This window comes from Procambarus clarkii, chromosome 30, assembly GCF_040958095.1.
Source record: "Procambarus clarkii isolate CNS0578487 chromosome 30, FALCON_Pclarkii_2.0, whole genome shotgun sequence".
Lineage (NCBI taxonomy): Eukaryota > Metazoa > Arthropoda > Malacostraca > Decapoda > Cambaridae > Procambarus > Procambarus clarkii.
The window spans coordinates 32,624,174-32,642,683 of NC_091179.1; the positions used below are offsets into that span (position 1 = coordinate 32,624,174).

Sequence of the window (18,510 nt, forward strand, 5' to 3'; positions counted from 1 at the left end):
ATACCTGTCGTAATACACGGTATGCAGGTGTACTGGTGGTGGTACAGATATGTGTCTGGGTTGAACTCCATACCTGTCGTAATACACGGTATGCAGGTGTACTGGTGGTGGTACAGATATGTGTCTGGGTTGAACTCCATACCTGTCGTAATACACGGTATGCAGGTGTACTGGTGGTGGTACAGATATGTGTCTGGGTTGAACTCCATACCTGTCGTAATACACGGTATGCAGGTGTACTGGTGGTGGTACAGACATGCGTCTGGGTTGAACTCCATACCTGTCGTAATACACGGTATGCAGGTGTACTGGTGGTGGTACAGATATGTGTCTGGGTTGAACTCCATACCTGTCGTAATACACGGTATGCAGGTGTACTGGTGGTGGTACAGATATGTGTCTGGGTTGAACTCCATACCTGTCGTAATACACGGTATGCAGGTGTACTGGTGGTGGTACAGATATGTGTCTGGGTTGAACTCCATACCTGTCGTAATACACGGTATGCAGGTGTACTGGTGGTGGTACAGATATGTGTCTGGGTTGAACTCCATACCTGTCGTAATACACGGTATGCAGGTGTACTGGTGGTGGTACAGACATGCGTCTGGGTTGAACTCCATACCTGTCGTAATACACGGTATGCAGGTGTACTGGTGGTGGTACAGATATGTGTCTGGGTTGAACTCCATACCTGTCGTAATACACGGTATGCAGGTGTACTGGTGGTGGTACAGATATGTGTCTGGGTTGAACTCCATACCTGTCGTAATACACGGTATGCAGGTGTACTGGTGGTGGTACAGACATGTGTCTGGGTTGAACTCCATACCTGTCGTAATACACGGTATGCAGGTGTACTGGTGGTGGTACAGACATGCGTCTGGGTTGAACTCCATACCTGTCGTAATACACGGTATGCAGGTGTACTGGTGGTGGTACAGATATGTGTCTGGGTTGAACTCCATACCTGTCGTAATACACGGTATGCAGGTGTACTGGTGGTGGTACAGACATGCGTCTGGGTTGAACTCCATACCTGTCGTAATACACGGTATGCAGGTGTACTGGTGGTGGTACAGATATGTGTCTGGGTTGAACTCCATACCTGTCGTAATACACGGTATGCAGGTGTACTGGTGGTGGTACAGACATGCGTCTGGGTTGAACTCCATACCTGTCGTAATACACGGTATGCAGGTGTACTGGTGGTGGTACAGATATGTGTCTGGGTTGAACTCCATACCTGTCGTAATACACGGTATGCAGGTGTACTGGTGGTGGTACAGACATGTGTCTGGGTTGAACTCCATACCTGTCGTAATACACGGTATGCAGGTGTACTGGTGGTGGTACAGACATGCGTCTGGGGTTAACTCCATACCTGTCGTAATACACGGTATGCAGGTGTACTGGTGGTGGTACAGACATGCGTCTGGGGTTAACTCCATACCTGTCGTAATACACGGTATGCAGGTGTACTGGTGGTGGTACAGACATGCGTCTGGGTTGAACTCCATACCTGTCGTAATACACGGTATGCAGGTGTACTGGTGGTGGTACAGACATGCGTCTGGGGTTAACTCCATACCTGTCGTAATACACGGTATGCAGGTGTACTGGTGGTGGTACAGACATGCGTCTGGGGTTAACTCCATACCTGTCGTAATACACGGTATGCAGGTGTACTGGTGGTGGTACAGACATGCGTCTGGGGTTAACTCCATACCTGTCGTAATACACGGTATGCAGGTGTACTGGTGGTGGTACAGACATGCGTCTGGGTTGAACTCCATACCTGTCGTAATACACGGTATGCAGGTGTACTGGTGGTGGTACAGACATGCGTCTGGGTTGAACTCCATACCTGTCGTAATACACGGTATGCAGGTGTACTGGTGGTGGTACAGACATGCGTCTGGGTTGAACTCCATACCTGTCGTAATACACGGTATGCAGGTGTACTGGTGGTGGTACAGATATGTGTCTGGGTTGAACTCCATACCTGTCGTAATACACGGTATGCAGGTGTACTGGTGGTGGTACAGATATGTGTCTGGGTTGAACTCCATACCTGTCGTAATACACGGTATGCAGGTGTACTGGTGGTGGTACAGATATGTGTCTGGGTTGAACTCCATACCTGTCGTAATACACGGTATGCAGGTGTACTGGTGGTGGTACAGATATGTGTCTGGGTTGAACTCCATACCTGTCGTAATACACGGTATGCAGGTGTACTGGTGGTGGTACAGATATGTGTCTGGGTTGAACTCCATACCTGTCGTAATACACGGTATGCAGGTGTACTGGTGGTGGTACAGACATGCGTCTGGGTTGAACTCCATACCTGTCGTAATACACGGTATGCAGGTGTACTGGTGGTGGTACAGACATGCGTCTGGGGTTAACTCCATACCTGTCGTAATACACGGTATGCAGGTGTACTGGTGGTGGTACAGACATGCGTCTGGGTTGAACTCCATACCTGTCGTAATACACGGTATGCAGGTGTACTGGTGGTGGTACAGACATGTGTCTGGGTTGAACTCCATACCTGTCGTAATACACGGTATGCAGGTGTACTGGTGGTGGTACAGACATGCGTCTGGGGTTAACTCCATACCTGTCGTAATACACGGTATGCAGAGTGATGAGTGATGAGGGTAAGAAGGAAGAGGGGGTTTCCTCTGCTGTGCTGGGGAATTATGTGGCGCATATTGTATTTCTTTTTATATAACATATATTCATTTAACTGTTTCTTTTAATTATCGTTCTTGTCCATGTCTTCTCTCTCTCAGTAGTACTCACCTAGCTGTGCTCACCTAGTTGTGCTTGCGGGTATTGAGCTCTAGCTCTTTGGTCCCGCCTCTCAACATTCGTTAAACTGTTGTACAGGTTCCTGAGCCTATTGAACTCTATTATATCTACACTTGAAACTGTGTATGGAGTCTGCCTCTACTACATCACTTTCTAATGCATTCCGTTTAAAAATGATTTGGAGCCGGTTTACTCTGACGCTAAACTCATTTTTTCTAATGACTGTGTGGCTCATTTGGGCACTCAGTTTCCACCTGTGTCCCCTAGTACGTGTGACTCCTTGCGTTAAATAGTCTATCTTTATCTACCCTATCAATTCCTTTGAGAATCGTGCATGTGGTTATCATGTCCCCCCTAACTCTTCTGTCGTTCAGTGACGTGAGGTTTAATTCTTGTAGTCTCTCCTCGTAGTTCATACCCCTAAATTCGGGTACTAGTGTGGTGGCAAACCTTTCAACCTTCTCCAGTTTAGTCCTTTGCTTCACTAGATATGGAGCTGCATACTCCAGAATTGGTCTGACATGTGTGGTATTTAATGTTCTGAATGATTCCTTTCACATGTTTATAAAGGCCATTCTTATGTTAGCCAACCTGGCATATGCAGCTGATGTTATCCTCTTGATATGAGCTTCAGGGGACAGGTCTGGCGTGATATCAACCCCCAGGTCTTTCTCTCTCTCTGACTCTTGAAGTATTTCATCTCCCAAATGATACCTTGTATCTGGTCTCCTGCTTTCTACTCCTATCTTCATTATATTATATTTGCTTGGGTTGAACTCTAACAACCATTTGTTGGACCATTCCATCAGTTTGTCTCTCTCTCTCTCTCTCTCTCTCTCTCTCTCTCTCTCTCTCTCTCTCTCTCTCTCTCTCTCTCTCTCTCTCTCTCTCTCTCTCTCTCTCTCTCTCTCTCTCTCTCTCTCTCTCTCTCTCTCTCTCTCTCTCTCTCTCTCTCTCTCTCTCTCTCTCTCTCTCTCTCTCTCTCTCTCTCTCTCTCTCTCTCTCTCTCTCTCTCTCTCTCTCTCTCTCTCTCTCTTCTCTCTCTCTCTCTCTCTCTCTCTCTCTCTCTCTCTCTCTCTCTCTCTCTCTCTCTCTCTCTCTACTCTCTCTCTCTCTCTCTCTCTCTCTCTCTCTCTCTCTCTCTCTCTCTCTCTCTCTCTCTCTCTCTCTCTCTCTCTCTCTCTCTCTCTCTCTCTCTCTCTCTCTCTCTCTCTCTCTCTCTCTCTCTCTCTCTCTCTCTCTCTCTCTTCTCTCTCTCTCTCTCTCTCTCTCTCTCTCTCTCTCTCTCTCTCTCTCTCTCTCTCTCTCTCTCTCTCTCTCTCTCTCTCTCTCTCTCTCTCTCTCTCTCTCTCTCTCTCTCTCTCTCTCTCTCTCTCTCTCTCTCTCTCTCTCTCTCTCTCTCTCTCTCTCTCCTCTCTCTCTCTCTCTCTCTCTCTCTCTCTCTCTCTCTCTCTCTCTCTCTCTCTCTCTCTCTCTCTCTCTCTACTCTCTCTCTCTCCCTCTCTCTCTCTCTCTCTCTCTCTCTCTCTCTCTCTCTCTCTCTCTCTCTCTCTCTCTCTCTCTCTCTCTCTCTCTCTCTCTCTCTCTCTCTCTCTCTCTCTCTCTCTCTCTCTCTCTCTCTCTCTCTCTCTCTCTCTCTCTCTACTCTCTCTCTCTCTCTACTCTCTCTCTCTCTCTCTCTCTCTCTCTCTCTCTCTCTCTCTCTCTCTCTCTCTCTCTCTCTCTCTCTCTCTCTCTCTCTCTCTCTCTCTCTCTCTCTCTCTACTCTCTCTCTCTCTCTCTCTCTCTCTCTCTCTCTCTCTCTCTCTCTCTCTCTCTCTCTCTCTCTCTCTCTCTCTCTCTCTCTCTCTGTCTCTCTCTCTCTCTCTCTCTCTCTCTCTCTCTCTCTCTCTCTCTCTCTCTCTCTCTCTCTCTCTCTCTCTCTCTCTTCCTTCCTCCCTCCCCGTTATCATAATGGTCTTGATAGTGGCCTGATGTCTCTTTCTCTTTTCTCTCTCTTTCTTTATCTCTCACTTTCTCTCCCTCCCCAGAGCCGTCATTCACTTGATAGAGGCATGACACGTGTCCTTAAAAGTGAGAGGCACTCCCTATTATCACCTCAAGGTACAATAAACTGGAAGAGCTTTCCATTTTATGTGTTTTAGCGGTTCCAGCGCCTTCCGTGTTTTGTTAACGATCCAATGCAATTTCTTGAATTTGTGGCAAGGATGCAATTGGTGAGGGTTGAGAAGCTTACAGTTAATGACCCTGATATTTTTTTAGTATCTATATAGTTCCCGTTAGGAACTTATATCCGATGCTGCGTCATTATTTCGCTGATTCTCCATTCACTAGAGCCCAACCACTTGGGCTGGACGGTAGAGCGTCGGTCTCCCTTCTTGCAGGTCGGCGTTCAATCCCCGACCGTCCAAGTAGTTGGGTACCATTCCTTTCCACCTCCGTCCCATCTCAAATCGTTATCCTGACTCCCTTCCCAGTACTATATACTCGTAATGGTTTAGCGCTTTCTCCTGATAGTTTCATTTCCATTCCTTTCAATAGAGCACCGGAATTTTGACATTTTGACCGCTTGATGAATGTGACGCATTAGTTGTGAGGACGGGTCCTGGTTGTCTCTGGTTCTCTCTACTCACGTGCCGTTGTGAGGACGGGTCCTGGTGGTCTCTGGTTCTCTCTACTCACGTGCCGTTGTGAGGACGGGTCCTGGTGGTCTCTGGTTCTCTCTACTCACGTGCCGTTGTGAGGACGGGTCCTGGTTGTCTCTGGTTCTCTCTACTCACGTGCCGTTGTGAGGACGGGTCCTGGTTGTCTCTGGTTCTCTCTACTCACGTGCCGTTGTGAGGACGGGTCCTGGTTGTCTCTGGTTCTCTCTACTCACGTGCCGTTGTGAGGACGGGTCCTGGTGGTCTCTGGTTCTCTCTACTCACGTGCCGTTGTGAGGACGGGTCCTGGTGGTCTCTGGTTCTCTCTACTCACGTGCCGTTGTGAGGACGGGTCCTGGTTGTCTCTGGTTCTCTCTACTCACGTGCCGTTGTGAGGACGGGTCCTGGATGTCTCTGGTTCTCTCTACTCACGTGCCGTTGTGAGGACGGGTCCTGGTTGTCTCTGGTTCTCTCTACTCACGTGCCGTTGTGAGGACGGGTCCTGGTGGTCTCTGGTTCTCTCTACTCACGTGCCGTTGTGAGGACGGGTCCTGGTTGTCTCTGGTTCTCTCTACTCACGTGCCGTTGTGAGGACGGGTCCTGGTGGTCTCTGGTTCTCTCTACTCACGTGCCGTTGTGAGGACGGGTCCTGGTGGTCTCTGGTTCTCTCTACTCACGTGCCTGTCTGCAGCCCTGGGACCTGGTTGTGGGGACCACGCTCCTCTCAACCACAACAATCAACCATAATAAAGGCTACAATCACCCACAATAAAGACTACAATCACCCACAATAAAGACTACAATCACCCACAATAAAGACTACAATCACCAACAATAAAGACTACAATCACCCCACAATAAAGACTACAATCACCCACAATAAAGACTACAATCACCCACAATAAAGACTACAATCACCAACAATAAAGACTACAATCACCCCACAATAAAGACTACAATCACCAACAATAAAGACTACAATCACCCACAATAAAGACTACAATCACCAACAATAAAGACTACAATCACCCCACAATAAAGACTACAATCACCAACAATAAAGACTACAATCACCCACAATAAAGACTACAATCACCCACAATAAAGACTACAATCACCCACAATAAAAACTACAATCACCCACAATAAAGACTACAATCACCAACAATAAAGACTACAATCACCCACAATAAAGACTACAATCACCCACAATAAAGACTACAATCACCCACAATAAAGACTACAATCACCCACAATAAAGACTACAATCACCCACAATAAAGACTACAATCACCCACAATAAAGACTACAATCACCCACAATAAAGACTACAATCACCCACAATAAAGACTACAATCACCCACAATAAAGACTACAATCACCCACAACATATAATCGGGTGTGAAGTCTTCACTGTTAATAATTCGTATATGAAGGTCATAGTTTGAGGTTTACTTCAGTTGTGTGTAGTTTACCTCAGTACTTTGTAGTTTACTTCAGTACTTTGTAGTTTACCTCATTACTGTGTAGTTTACCTCAGTACTTTGTAGTTTACTTAAGTACTTTGTAGTTTACTTCAGTACTTTGTAGTTTACTTCAGTACTTTGTAGTTTACTTCAGTACTTTGTAGTTTACTTCAGTACTTTGTAGTTTACTTCGGTACTTTGTAGTTTACTTCAGTACTTTGTAGTTTACTTCAGTACTTTGTAGTTTACTTCAGTACTTTGTAGTTTACTTCAGTACTTTGTAGGTTACTTCAGTACTTTGTAGTTTACTTCAGTACTTTGTAGTTTACTTCATTACTTTGTAGTTTACTTCATTACTTTGTAGTTTACTTCAGTACTTTGTAGTTTACATCAGTACTTTGTAGTTTACTTCAGTACTTTGTAGTTTACTTCAGTACTTTGTAGTTTACTGCAATACTTTGTAGTTTACTTCAGTACTTTGTAGTTTACTTCAGTACTTTGTAGTTTACTTCAGTACTTTGTAGTTTACTTCAGTACTTTGTAGTTTACTTCAGTAGTTTGTAGTTTACTTCAGTACTTTGTAGTTTACTTCATTACTTTGTAGTTTACTTCAGTACTTTGTAGTTTACTTCAGTCATTTGTAGTTTACTTTAGTAATTTGCAGTTTACTTCTGTAATTTGTAGTTTACTTCAGTACTGCGTAGTTTACTTCATTACTTTGTAGTTTACTTCAGTACTGCGTAGTTTACTTCATTACTTTGTAGTTTACTTCAATAATTTGTAGTTTACTTCAGTAATTTGTAGTTTACTTCAGTAATTTGTAGTTTACTTTAGTAATTTGTAGTTTACTTTAATAATTTGTAGTTTACTTTAGTAATTTGTAGTTTACTTTAGTAATTTGTAGTTTACTTCAGTAATTTGTAGTTTACTTCAGTAATTTGTAGTTTAGTTTCTTACTTTGTAGTTTACTTCAGTACTTTGTAGTTTAATTCAGTACTTTGTAGTTTACTTCAGTACTTTGTAGTTTACTCCAGTACTTTGTTGTTTACTTCTGTACTTTGTACTTTACTTCAGTAGTGAGTAGTTTACTTCAGTATTGTGTAGTTTACTTCAGTACTTTGTAGTTTACTTCAGTACTTTAAAGTTTACTTCAATACTTTGTAGTTTACTCCTTTACTTTGTAGTTTACTTCAATACTTTGTAGTTTACTTCAGTAGTGTGTAGTTTACTTCAGTAGTGTGTAGTTTACTTCAGTAGTGTGTAGTTAACTTCAGTAGTGTGTAGTTTACTTCAGTAGTGTGTAGTTTACTTTACTTCAGTAGTGTGTAGTTTACTTTACTTCAGTAGTGTGTAGTTTACTTTACTTCAGTAGTGTGTAGTTTACTTTACTTCAGTAGTGTGTAATCTACTTTACATCAGTAGTGTGTAATTTACTTTACTTCAGTAGTGTGTAGTTTACTTCCATAGTGAGTAGTTTACTTCAATTGTGTGTAGTTTACTTCAGTAGTGTGTAGTTTACTTCAGTAGTGTGTAGTTTACTTCAGTAGAGTGTAGTTTACTTCAGTAGAGTGTAGTTTATTTCAGTAGTGTGATGTGTTTACTCACAGAGTTATATCTTACCATAACTTAGTACGAGGTGGAGCTACGATGCAGTTGTCAACCAAGTTATGGTTGAGGTAGGCTGCAGCTGTCAGCCAAGTTATGGTTGAGGTAGGCTGCAGCTGTCAGCCAAGTTATGGTTGAGGTAGGTTGCAGCTTTCAGCCAAGTTATTATTGAGGTAGGCTGCAGCTGTCAGCCAAGTTATGGTTGAGGTAGGTTGCAGCTTTCAGCCAAGTTATGGTTGAGGTAGGCTGCAGCTGTCAGCCAAGTTATGGTTGAGGTAGGTTGCAGCTTTCAGCCTAGTTATCATTGAGGTAGGCTGCAGCTGTCAGCCAAGTTTTGGTTGAGGTAGGCTGCAGCTGTCAGCCAAGTTATGGTTGAGGTAGGCTGCAGCTGTCAGCCAAGTTATGGTTGAGGTAGGTTGCAGCTGTCAGCCAAGTTATAGTTGAGGTAGGCTGCAGCTGTCAGCCAAGTTATGGTTGAGGTAGGCTGCAGCTGTCAGCCAAGTTATGGTTGAGGTAGGCTGCAGCTGTCAGCCAAGTTATGGTTGAGGTAGGCTGCAGCTGTCAGCCAAGTTATGGTTGAGGTAGGCTGCAGCTGTCAGCCAAGTTATGGTTGAGGTAGGCTGCAGCTGTCAGCCAAGTTATGGTTGAGGTAGGCTGCAGCTGTCAGCCAAGTTATGGTTGAGGTAGGCTGCAGCTGTCAGCCAAGTTATGGTTGAGTTAAGCCGCAGTAGCGGGTGGATGAGGGAACTGCGGCTCTAAGTCTCTTCACAAACATAAACGGATATTGAGGGAATTACCTCCTCCGGAAGCGGCATTAATTAATTCACAGCCCAGTTGAATGCCGAGCTAATGTGAATAGTTTCCATTTTTGTCAATGACATATCTGCGTTTTTCCTCAGTGGCAGAACTGATATAATGCTCATAAAATGACTAGTTTCCATATCCAGTGACGAACTGTTTCATTTAACGAATATATTTGTGTGAAAGATTTCATAATTCTCTTCCTTTGTCGGATTAAATATTCAAATTTCTGGGGATTTTTAAATTGTGTTTCTTTCCTGGTAGAAGGAGAAAGAGATCCGGTGCGTGAGTGTCCATTGTCTTGGTCTCCTTCAGTCACTTTATTACCCAGGCCTTTATTATCCAGCACGCTATTACCCACATCTTTATTACCCAGGCCTTTATGGAGATTACTATAAAGAATTCCTCAGTTTTTACTGCAAGGTTATTGTCTCTCAGTGTCTTCCCTTTTTATTCATTTATATCTTAAGCTAAGTTTTATTGCAAGTCTTTGTATAACTTCCGTGATTAACTGATATGTTATCACCAAAGCTCAGTTTCATTACCCAGTATCATACAACAATCTGATACTTTATGGTATAAGTTTAACAAAGTAGAACATGTCTACTGTTCTTGGGCAGCTCTCAAGAATCACCTCCTTCTTATTTTGTATTACTTTTATAAACATGCACAAGGAAATAACATTAATGTAGCGGTAGCGTATTAATGAGGAAACCAGTAGGAGCCATCAGGAGGATTCGAACGTGCACACAATCACACGCCTTGGACCACTGAACCACGACATGCACAAGGAAGAGAAGTACTGAGGGTAGAAATCTTGTACCGTAGCCCGAGGTTATCATGAGATGATTTCGGGGCTTAATGTCCCCGCGGCCCGGTCCTCGCCCAGGCCTCCTTTTTGTTACACATCCATAGGAAGCAGCCTGTAGCAGCTGTCTAACTCCCATGTAACTATTTACTGCTAGGTGAGCATTTGGGTGAAAGAAACTTTTTGCCCATTTGTCTCCGCCTCCACCGGGAATAGAACCCGGAACCTCGGGACTACGAATCCGAAGTGCTGTCCACTCAGCTGTCAGGCGCTCCATGGTGCGTGTCGTTGGTAAAGGGTCCAGTGCGTGAGTGTGGAGGTACCCAGTGTGTTGGCTCGAATCATTGTCGAGTCTCTTATTGAGCTTTTCATTGTAAACCTTTCTGTCCCGCTTTGTGTTATATTGTCACTTGTTGGCTTCATACAGGTCATACGCTTCATACAGGTCATACACGTCATACTGCCTTCATACAGGTCATACGCTTCATACTGCCTTCATACAGGTAATACACCTCATACAGGCTTCATACAGGTCATACACCTCATACAGGCTTCATACAGGTCATACACCTCATACAGGTCATACACATTATACTGCCTTCATACAGGTCATACACATTATACTGCCTTCATACAGGTCATACACATTATACTGCCTTCATACAGGTAATACACCTCATACAGGTCATACGCTTCATACTGCCTTCATACACCTCATACTGGCTTCATACAGGCTCATACAGGTCATACACCTCATACAGGTCATACGCTTCATACTGCCTTCATACACCTCATACTGGCTTCATACAGGCTCATACAGGTCATACACCTCATACAGGCTTCATACAGGCTTCATACAAGTCACATAGGCTTCATACAGGCTTCATACAGGTCATACACCTCATACAGGCTTCATACAAGTCATACAGGCTTCATACAAGTCACACAGGCTTCATACAAGTCATACAGGCTTCATACAGGCTTCATACAGGTTTCATACAGGCTTTATGCACTTCATACAGGCTTCATATAAGTCATACAGGCTTCATACACTTCATACAGGCTTCATACACTTCATACAGGCTTCATACACTTCATACAGGCTTCATACACTTCATACAGGCTTCATACACTTCATACAGGCTTCATATAGGTCATAGACTTCATAGAGGCCATTGCGTCAGACACCTCACAATGAGTGGTTACCGGTCCCTGGAGTGTATATGTGAGTGTTGCCCTGACATGTTACCTCACCGCCCTGCAGGGGTCTCCTAGCCCTGATGACCCCTCGTGCTGGTGAGGTGTATTGATGACTGGTTACCCCTTGTTAGGGTCACTATGTCAGTGTAGTATTGATGACTGGTTACCCCTTGTTAGGGTCACTATGACAGTGTAGTATTGATGACTGGTTACCCCTTGTTAGGGTCACTATGACAGTGTAGTATTGATGACTGGTTACCCCTTGTTAGGGTCACTATGACAGTGTAGTATTGATGACTGGTTACCCCTTGTTAGGGTCACTACGACAGTGTTGTATTGATGACTGGTTACCCCTTGTTAGGGTCACTATGACAGTGTTGTATTGATGACTGGTTACCCCTTGTTAGGGTCACTATGTCAGTGTAGTATTGATGACTGGTTACCCCTTGTTAGGGTCACTATGACAGTGTAGTATTGATGACTGGTTACCCCTTGTTAGGGTCACTATGACAGTGTAGTATTGATGACTGGTTACCCCTTGTTAGGGTCACTACGACAGTGTTGTATTGATGACTGGTTACCCCTTGTTAGGGTCACTATGACAGTGTAGTATTGATGACTGGTTACCCCTTGTTAGGGTCAATACGACAGTGTTGTATTGATGACTGGTTACCCCTTGTTAGGGTCACTATGACAGTGTTGTATTGATGACTGGTTACCCCTTGTTAGGGTCACTATGTCAGTGTAGTATTGATGACTGGTTACCCCTTGTTAGGGTCACTATGACAGTGTAGTATTGATGACTGGTTACCCCTTGTTAGGGTCACTATGACAGTGTTGTATTGATGACTGGTTACCCCTTGTTAGGGTCACTATGACAGTGTAGTATTGATGACTGGTTACCCCTTGTTAGGGTCACAATGACAGTGTAGTATTGATGACTGGTTACCCCTTGTTAGAGTCACTATGACAGTGTAGTATTGATGACTGGTTACCCCTTGTTAGGGTCACTATGACAGTGTAGTATTGATGACTGGTTACCCCTTGTTAGGGTCACTATGACAGTGTAGTATTGATGACGGGTTACCCCTCCTGCAGGTCACTATGTCAGTGTAGTATTGATGACGGGTTACCCCTCCTGCAGGTCACTATGTCAGTGTAGTATTGATGACGGGTTACCCCTCCTGCAGGTCACTATGTCAGTGTAGTATTGATGACGGGTTACCCCTCCTACAGGTCACTATGACAGTGTAGTATTGATGACGGGTTACCCCTCCTGCAGGTCACTATGTCAGTGTAGTATTGATGACGGGTTACCCCTCCTACAGGTCACTATGACAGTGTAGTATTGATGACGGGTTACCCCTCCTGCAGGTCACTATGTCAGTGTAGTATTGATGACGGGTTACCCCTCCTGCAGGTCACTATGTCAGTGTAGTATTGATGACGGGTTACCCCTCCTACAGGTCACTATGACAGTGTAGTATTGATGACGGGTTACCCCTCCTACAGGTCACTATGACAGTGTAGTATTGATGACGGGTTACCCCTCCTGCAGGTCACTATGTCAGTGTAGTATTGATGACGGGTTACCCCTCCTACAGGTCACTATGACAGCGTAGTATTGATGACGGGTTACCCCTCCTGCAGGTCACTATGTCAGTGTAGTATTGATGACGGGTTACCCCTCCTGCAGGTCACTATGTCAGTGTAGTATTGATGACGGGTTACCCCTCCTGCAGGTCACTATGTCAGTGTAGTATTGATGACGGGTTACCCCTCCTGCAGGTCACTATGTCAGTGTAGTATTGATGACGGGTTACCCCTCCTGCAGGTCACTATGTCAGTGTAGTATTGATGACTGGTTACCCCTCCTGCAGGTCACTATGTCAGTGTAGTATTGATGACGGGTTACCCCTCCTGCAGGTCACTATGTCAGTGTAGTATTGATGACGGGTTACCCCTCCTGCAGGTCACTATGACAGCGTAGTATTGATGACGGGTTACCCCTCCTGCAGGTCACTATGACAGCGTAGTATTGATGACGGGTTACCCCTCCTGCAGGTCACTGTCTCAATAATACTGATAAATTTTAATCATTGGTTATCAAAAGAAATAATTTCACAACCTGTGTATGAAGGAGATTTTGTTAAAGTTTGCGTGTCTGAGAAAAAAAGAATTACACGTGAAAAAGTCTTAAAAATTAAAAACAAATTAGACAATTTTTTTAGTTTAATCAATTTAATAAAAATGAGAATAAGCTCCTTTCTGGAAATTAAAATTTAAATTTTTGGGGACAATAATCCTTCATCTCATTAATCATATGCAAGCGTTTCAAAGGAGAGTAACAGATTAAATATTATTATTCTCCATCTATTGAAAAAATCTGTTTTGTTCCAGACGAGGAAATATATATATATATATATATATATATATATATATATATATATATATATATATATATATATATATATATATATATATATATATATATATATATATATATATATATATATATATATATATAGCTGTTTCTATAACAGCTACTGAACTTAATATAAACGTCATTATCAACTTTGTTTCTATCACTTTGGTCTTTAACTGACAATTGGTAATTAACTGAAAAGCGCTAAGCCATTACGACTACATGGAACTTGGAAAAGATATGAGGATAAGGATTTGGGGCAGGACGGAGGGGAAGGAATGGAACCCAACCACTTGGACGGTCGGGGCTTGAACGCCGACCAGGAAGAAGCGCCTCCCAAGCTCCACTGACCAGTTCAAATCGTTAACATTATTGCGTATTAAGCATTTTTTCCACAAACATACATCACCATAGTATCACCATTGTATCACCATGATATCCGAGGAAACGTTAATGGTGTCATTCATGGCTCGTGAAAACATCTCATTCATTATATTGTTGCATTAATTATCTGTCGATATCATTATATATCAGACCACAGTGTGTCCCAGGTGCCTTGAGAACACAGTGTGGCCCAAGTGTCAACAGCAGTGAGAACACAGTGTGGCCCAAGTGTCAACAGCAGTGAGAACACAGTGTGGCCCAAGTGTCAACAGCTGTGAGAACACAGTGTGGCCCAAGTGTCAACAGCAGTGAGAACACAGTGTGGCCCAAGTGTCAACAGTAATGAGAACACAGTGTGGCCCAAGTGTCAACAGCAGTGAGAACACAGTGTGGCCCAAGTGTCAACAGCAGTGAGAACACAGTGTGGCCCAAGTGTCAACAGCTGTGAGAACACAGTGTGGCCCAAGTGTCAACAGCAGTGAGAACACAGTGTGGCCCAAGTGTCAACAGCTGTGAGAACACAGTGTGGCCCAAGTGCCTTGAGAACACAGTGTGGCCCAAGTGTCAACAGCAGTGAGAACACAGTGTGGCCCAAGTGTCAACAGCTGTGAGAACACAGTGTGGCCCAAGTGTCAACAGCAGTGAGAACACAGTGTGGCCCAAGTGTCAACAGCAGTGAGAACACAGTGTGGCCCAAGTGTCAACAGCTGTGAGAACACAGTGTGGCCCAAGTGTCAACAGCAGTGAGAACACAGTGTGGCCCAAGTGTCAACAGCAATGAGAACACAGTGTGGCCCAAGTGTCAACAGCAGTGAGAACACAGTGTGGCCCAAGTGTCAACAGCAGTGAGAACACAGTGTGGCCCAAGTGTCAACAGCAGTGAGAACACAGTGTGGCCCAAGTGCCTTGAGAACACAGTGTGGCCCAAGTGTCAACAGCTGTGAGAACACAATGTGGCCCAAGTGTCAACAGCAGTGAGAACACTGTGTGGCCCAAGTGTCAACAGCTGTGAGAACACAATGTGGCCCAAGTGTCAACAGCAGTGAGAACACAGTGTGGCCCAAGTGTCAACAGCAGTGAGAACACAGTGTGGCCCAAGTGTCAACAGCTGTGAGAACACAATGTGGCCCAAGTGTCAACAGCAGTGAGAACACAGTGTGGCCCAAGTGTCAACAGCTGTGAGAACACAGTGTGGCCCAAGTGTCAACAGCAGTGAGAACACAGTGTGGCCCAAGTGTCAACAGCAGTGAGAACACAGTGTGGCCCAAGTGTCAACAGCTGTGAGAACACAGTGTGGCCCAAGTGTCAACAGCAGTGAGAACACAGTGTGGCCCAAGTGTCTAAAATGTTACTTGGGCCACATTGTAAATCTGACACGGTGTTCCTGAGCCCCAAACCTAACCTAACCTCACATGTCAATGGCATAACTCTTAGTGACCTTAGTCATTGGGTCGCCTCTCATGCCACACCCTGGTCTACTCTCAGGCCACACCCTGGTCTACTCTCAGGCCACACCCTGGTCTACTCTCAGGCCACACCCTGGTCTACTCTCAGGCCACACCCTGGTCTACTCTCAGGCCACACCCTGGTCTACTCTCAGGCCACACCCTGGTCTACTCTCAGGCCACACCCTGGTCTACTCTCAGGCCACACCCTGGTCTACTCTCAGGCCACACCCTGGTCTACTCTCAGGCCACACCCTGGTCTACTCTCAGGCCACACCCTGGTCTACTCTCAGGCCACACCCTGGGCTACTCTCAGGCCACACCCTGGGCTACTCTCAGGCCACACCCTGGTCTACTCTCAGGCCACACCATGGGCTACTCTCAGGCCACACCCTGGTCTACTCTCAGGCCACACCCTGGTCTACTCTCAGGCCACACCCTGGTCTACTCTCAGGCCACACCCTGGTCTACTCTCAGGCCACACCCTGGGCTACTCTCAGGCCACACCCTGGTCTACTCTCAGGCCACACCCTGGTCTACTCTCAGGCCACACCCTGGTCTACTCTCAGGCCACACCCTGGTCTACTCTCAGGCCACACCCTGGTCTACTCTCATGCCACACCCTGGTCTACTCTCAGGCCACACCCTGGTCTACTCTCAGGCCACACCCTGGTCTACTCTCAGGCCACACCCTGGTCTACTCTCATGCCACACCCTGGTCTACTCTCAGGCCACACCCTGGTCTACTCTCAGGCCACACCCTGGTCTACTCTCAGGCCACACCCTGGTCTACTCTCATGCCACACCCTGGTCTACTCTCAGGCCACACCCTGGTCAACTCTCAGGCCACACCCTGGTCTACTCTCAGGCCACACCCTGGTCTACTCTCAGGCCACACCCTGGTCTACTCTCAGGCCACACCCTGGTCTACTCTCAGGCCACACCCTGGTCTACTCTCAGGCCACACCCTGGTCTACTCTCAGGCCACACCCTGGTCTACTCTCAGGCCACACCCTGGTCTACTCTCATGCCACACCCTGGTCTACTCTCAGGCCACACCCTGGTCTACTCTCAGGCCACACCCTGGTCTACTCTCATGCCACACCCTGGTCTACTCTCAGGCCACACCCTGGTCTACTCTCAGGCCACACCCTGGTCTACTCTCAGGCCACACCCTGGTCTACTCTCAGGCCACACCCTGGTCTACTCTCAGGCCACACCCTGGTCTACTCTCAGGCCACACCCTGGTCTACTCTCAGGCCACACCCTGGTCTACTCTCAGGCCACACCCTGGTCTACTCTCAGGCCACACCCTGGTCTACTCTCAGGCCACACCCTGGTCTACGCACCTCGTCCACTCACACCTGTCGAACTGAATATAATTGGTCCGTCTTAATTTAAATTTGAGCCTTTAAAACATTTTGCTTATTTACTTTCCTTCACTATTTAATATTCACTCAGTCTTCACAGCGAGTAATCTGACGAGAGCTATTAGGCAACGTTCTTAAATAGCATCAATGGTTTTATGGAACATAATTATTACAATTTAAGGAATTACTCTGTAGCGTTTAAAATTATTCAATAATTATTCAATTGGGCATCACGAATAATTACAATTACATTAAAATTATTACTGGTTACTCCCGGGCAACACAAGACCAATCACCTGATGATCATCGTCTGATCAACGATCATTTAATGACTGGTCATTTTCAGTTTTCCAGTTCATACTAACCTCGCAATATTCTTGAGTATCATATAAATTGTCATCTACACTTCTGTGAAAATAAACATTCCATTCACCTTTTCTAGCACCGTTCTTGTACCGTTCAAGTACCGTTCTGGTACCGTTCAAGTACCGTTCTGTTCTTGAGATTTACTAAGAGGAGCATCTTATAACTATCTCTCTGGGGCCACAGTGGTGTTGTCAGCTCATTATGTAATCTACACATATAAACCTTTATCCTGGAGAGTGTTCTTAACCTCTACCACAGTTAAGACAAAAATTGTAACAAATGTATTTTCCGCTGCCAACCAGATCGTTTGCAACTGATGAGCTCACGTGTGCGTCTTGCTTCTTATTAATGCATCAGTTTATTTTGACCCGTAAATGTTGTGACAATGTCTGTGATCGATGTATTCATATATATCAGACTTGTGATGACTTGCTTCACTGGCACTCACACTCGTTTAGTCCTGGTGTTGAAGCAACAACAGACTCCAAATGTAAATGCCACACCGAGAATAAATTTTATAATTTTTCTAACTTCTCTTATTCGTGCAGGAGAACGACACATAACTGGCAAACTAGAAATCAAAATTGAGTCACCTTGGGAGTCAAGTTTAGCGTCAAATCTGATGATGTTTCGCCCAAGCCAGAAGCGTGTGAACCTGGACGTCCGGACACCAAGACAATAAAGACCGATGATAATTCTTACGTCGGGTGGGCACCAATTTTACTGCGTGTTTATTGTCACCAGAACACCAACATTTTTGACTCTGAGGCCGATAGCGTCAACACAGCAGCGCATTACGTGTGATAACAGCTTGGAAAAATATTGCCATGTAAATTTCCTCGATGAGTGCCCCTTAACAAGGCTTTCACGCCCGTGCTTTCCAAAGAACCAATATTACATATTTTTTCAGATTTTGGTGATATGAACTTATTCTGGGGTGTCAGCACCTTGCCAGGAGCAGGAGGAGGAGGAGGAGGAGGGAGGAAAGGCGAAGAAAGGGCAGGAAGGAGGGGAATGGAGAGAATGGGGATAAAGAGAGGAAGCGGAGGAAGAAAGTGATGGATGAGAGGATGGGATTTGCCGAGGGTAAGGTGCGTCAAAAAGAAATTTAGAGAAAGGGATGAATTATATATGAAAAGAAGGGAAGGGGGAAACTGTAGTGTTCCCGCCTCCAGGAA

At 45.2% G+C, this 18,510-nt stretch overlaps 1 protein-coding gene across 1 annotated transcript in view; it reads left to right on the forward strand.

Moving 5' to 3' along the window:
• LOC138370033 (prestalk protein-like) overlaps positions 1-18,014 on the forward strand; it is a 76,956-nt gene extending 58,942 nt beyond the window's left edge. The window contains exon 3 of the mRNA XM_069333807.1: positions 17,881-18,014. Coding sequence (XP_069189908.1) covers positions 17,881-18,014 — 134 coding nt within the window. The remainder of the gene's footprint in view (positions 1-17,880) is intronic.
• Positions 18,015-18,510: the final 496 nt, after the last annotated feature.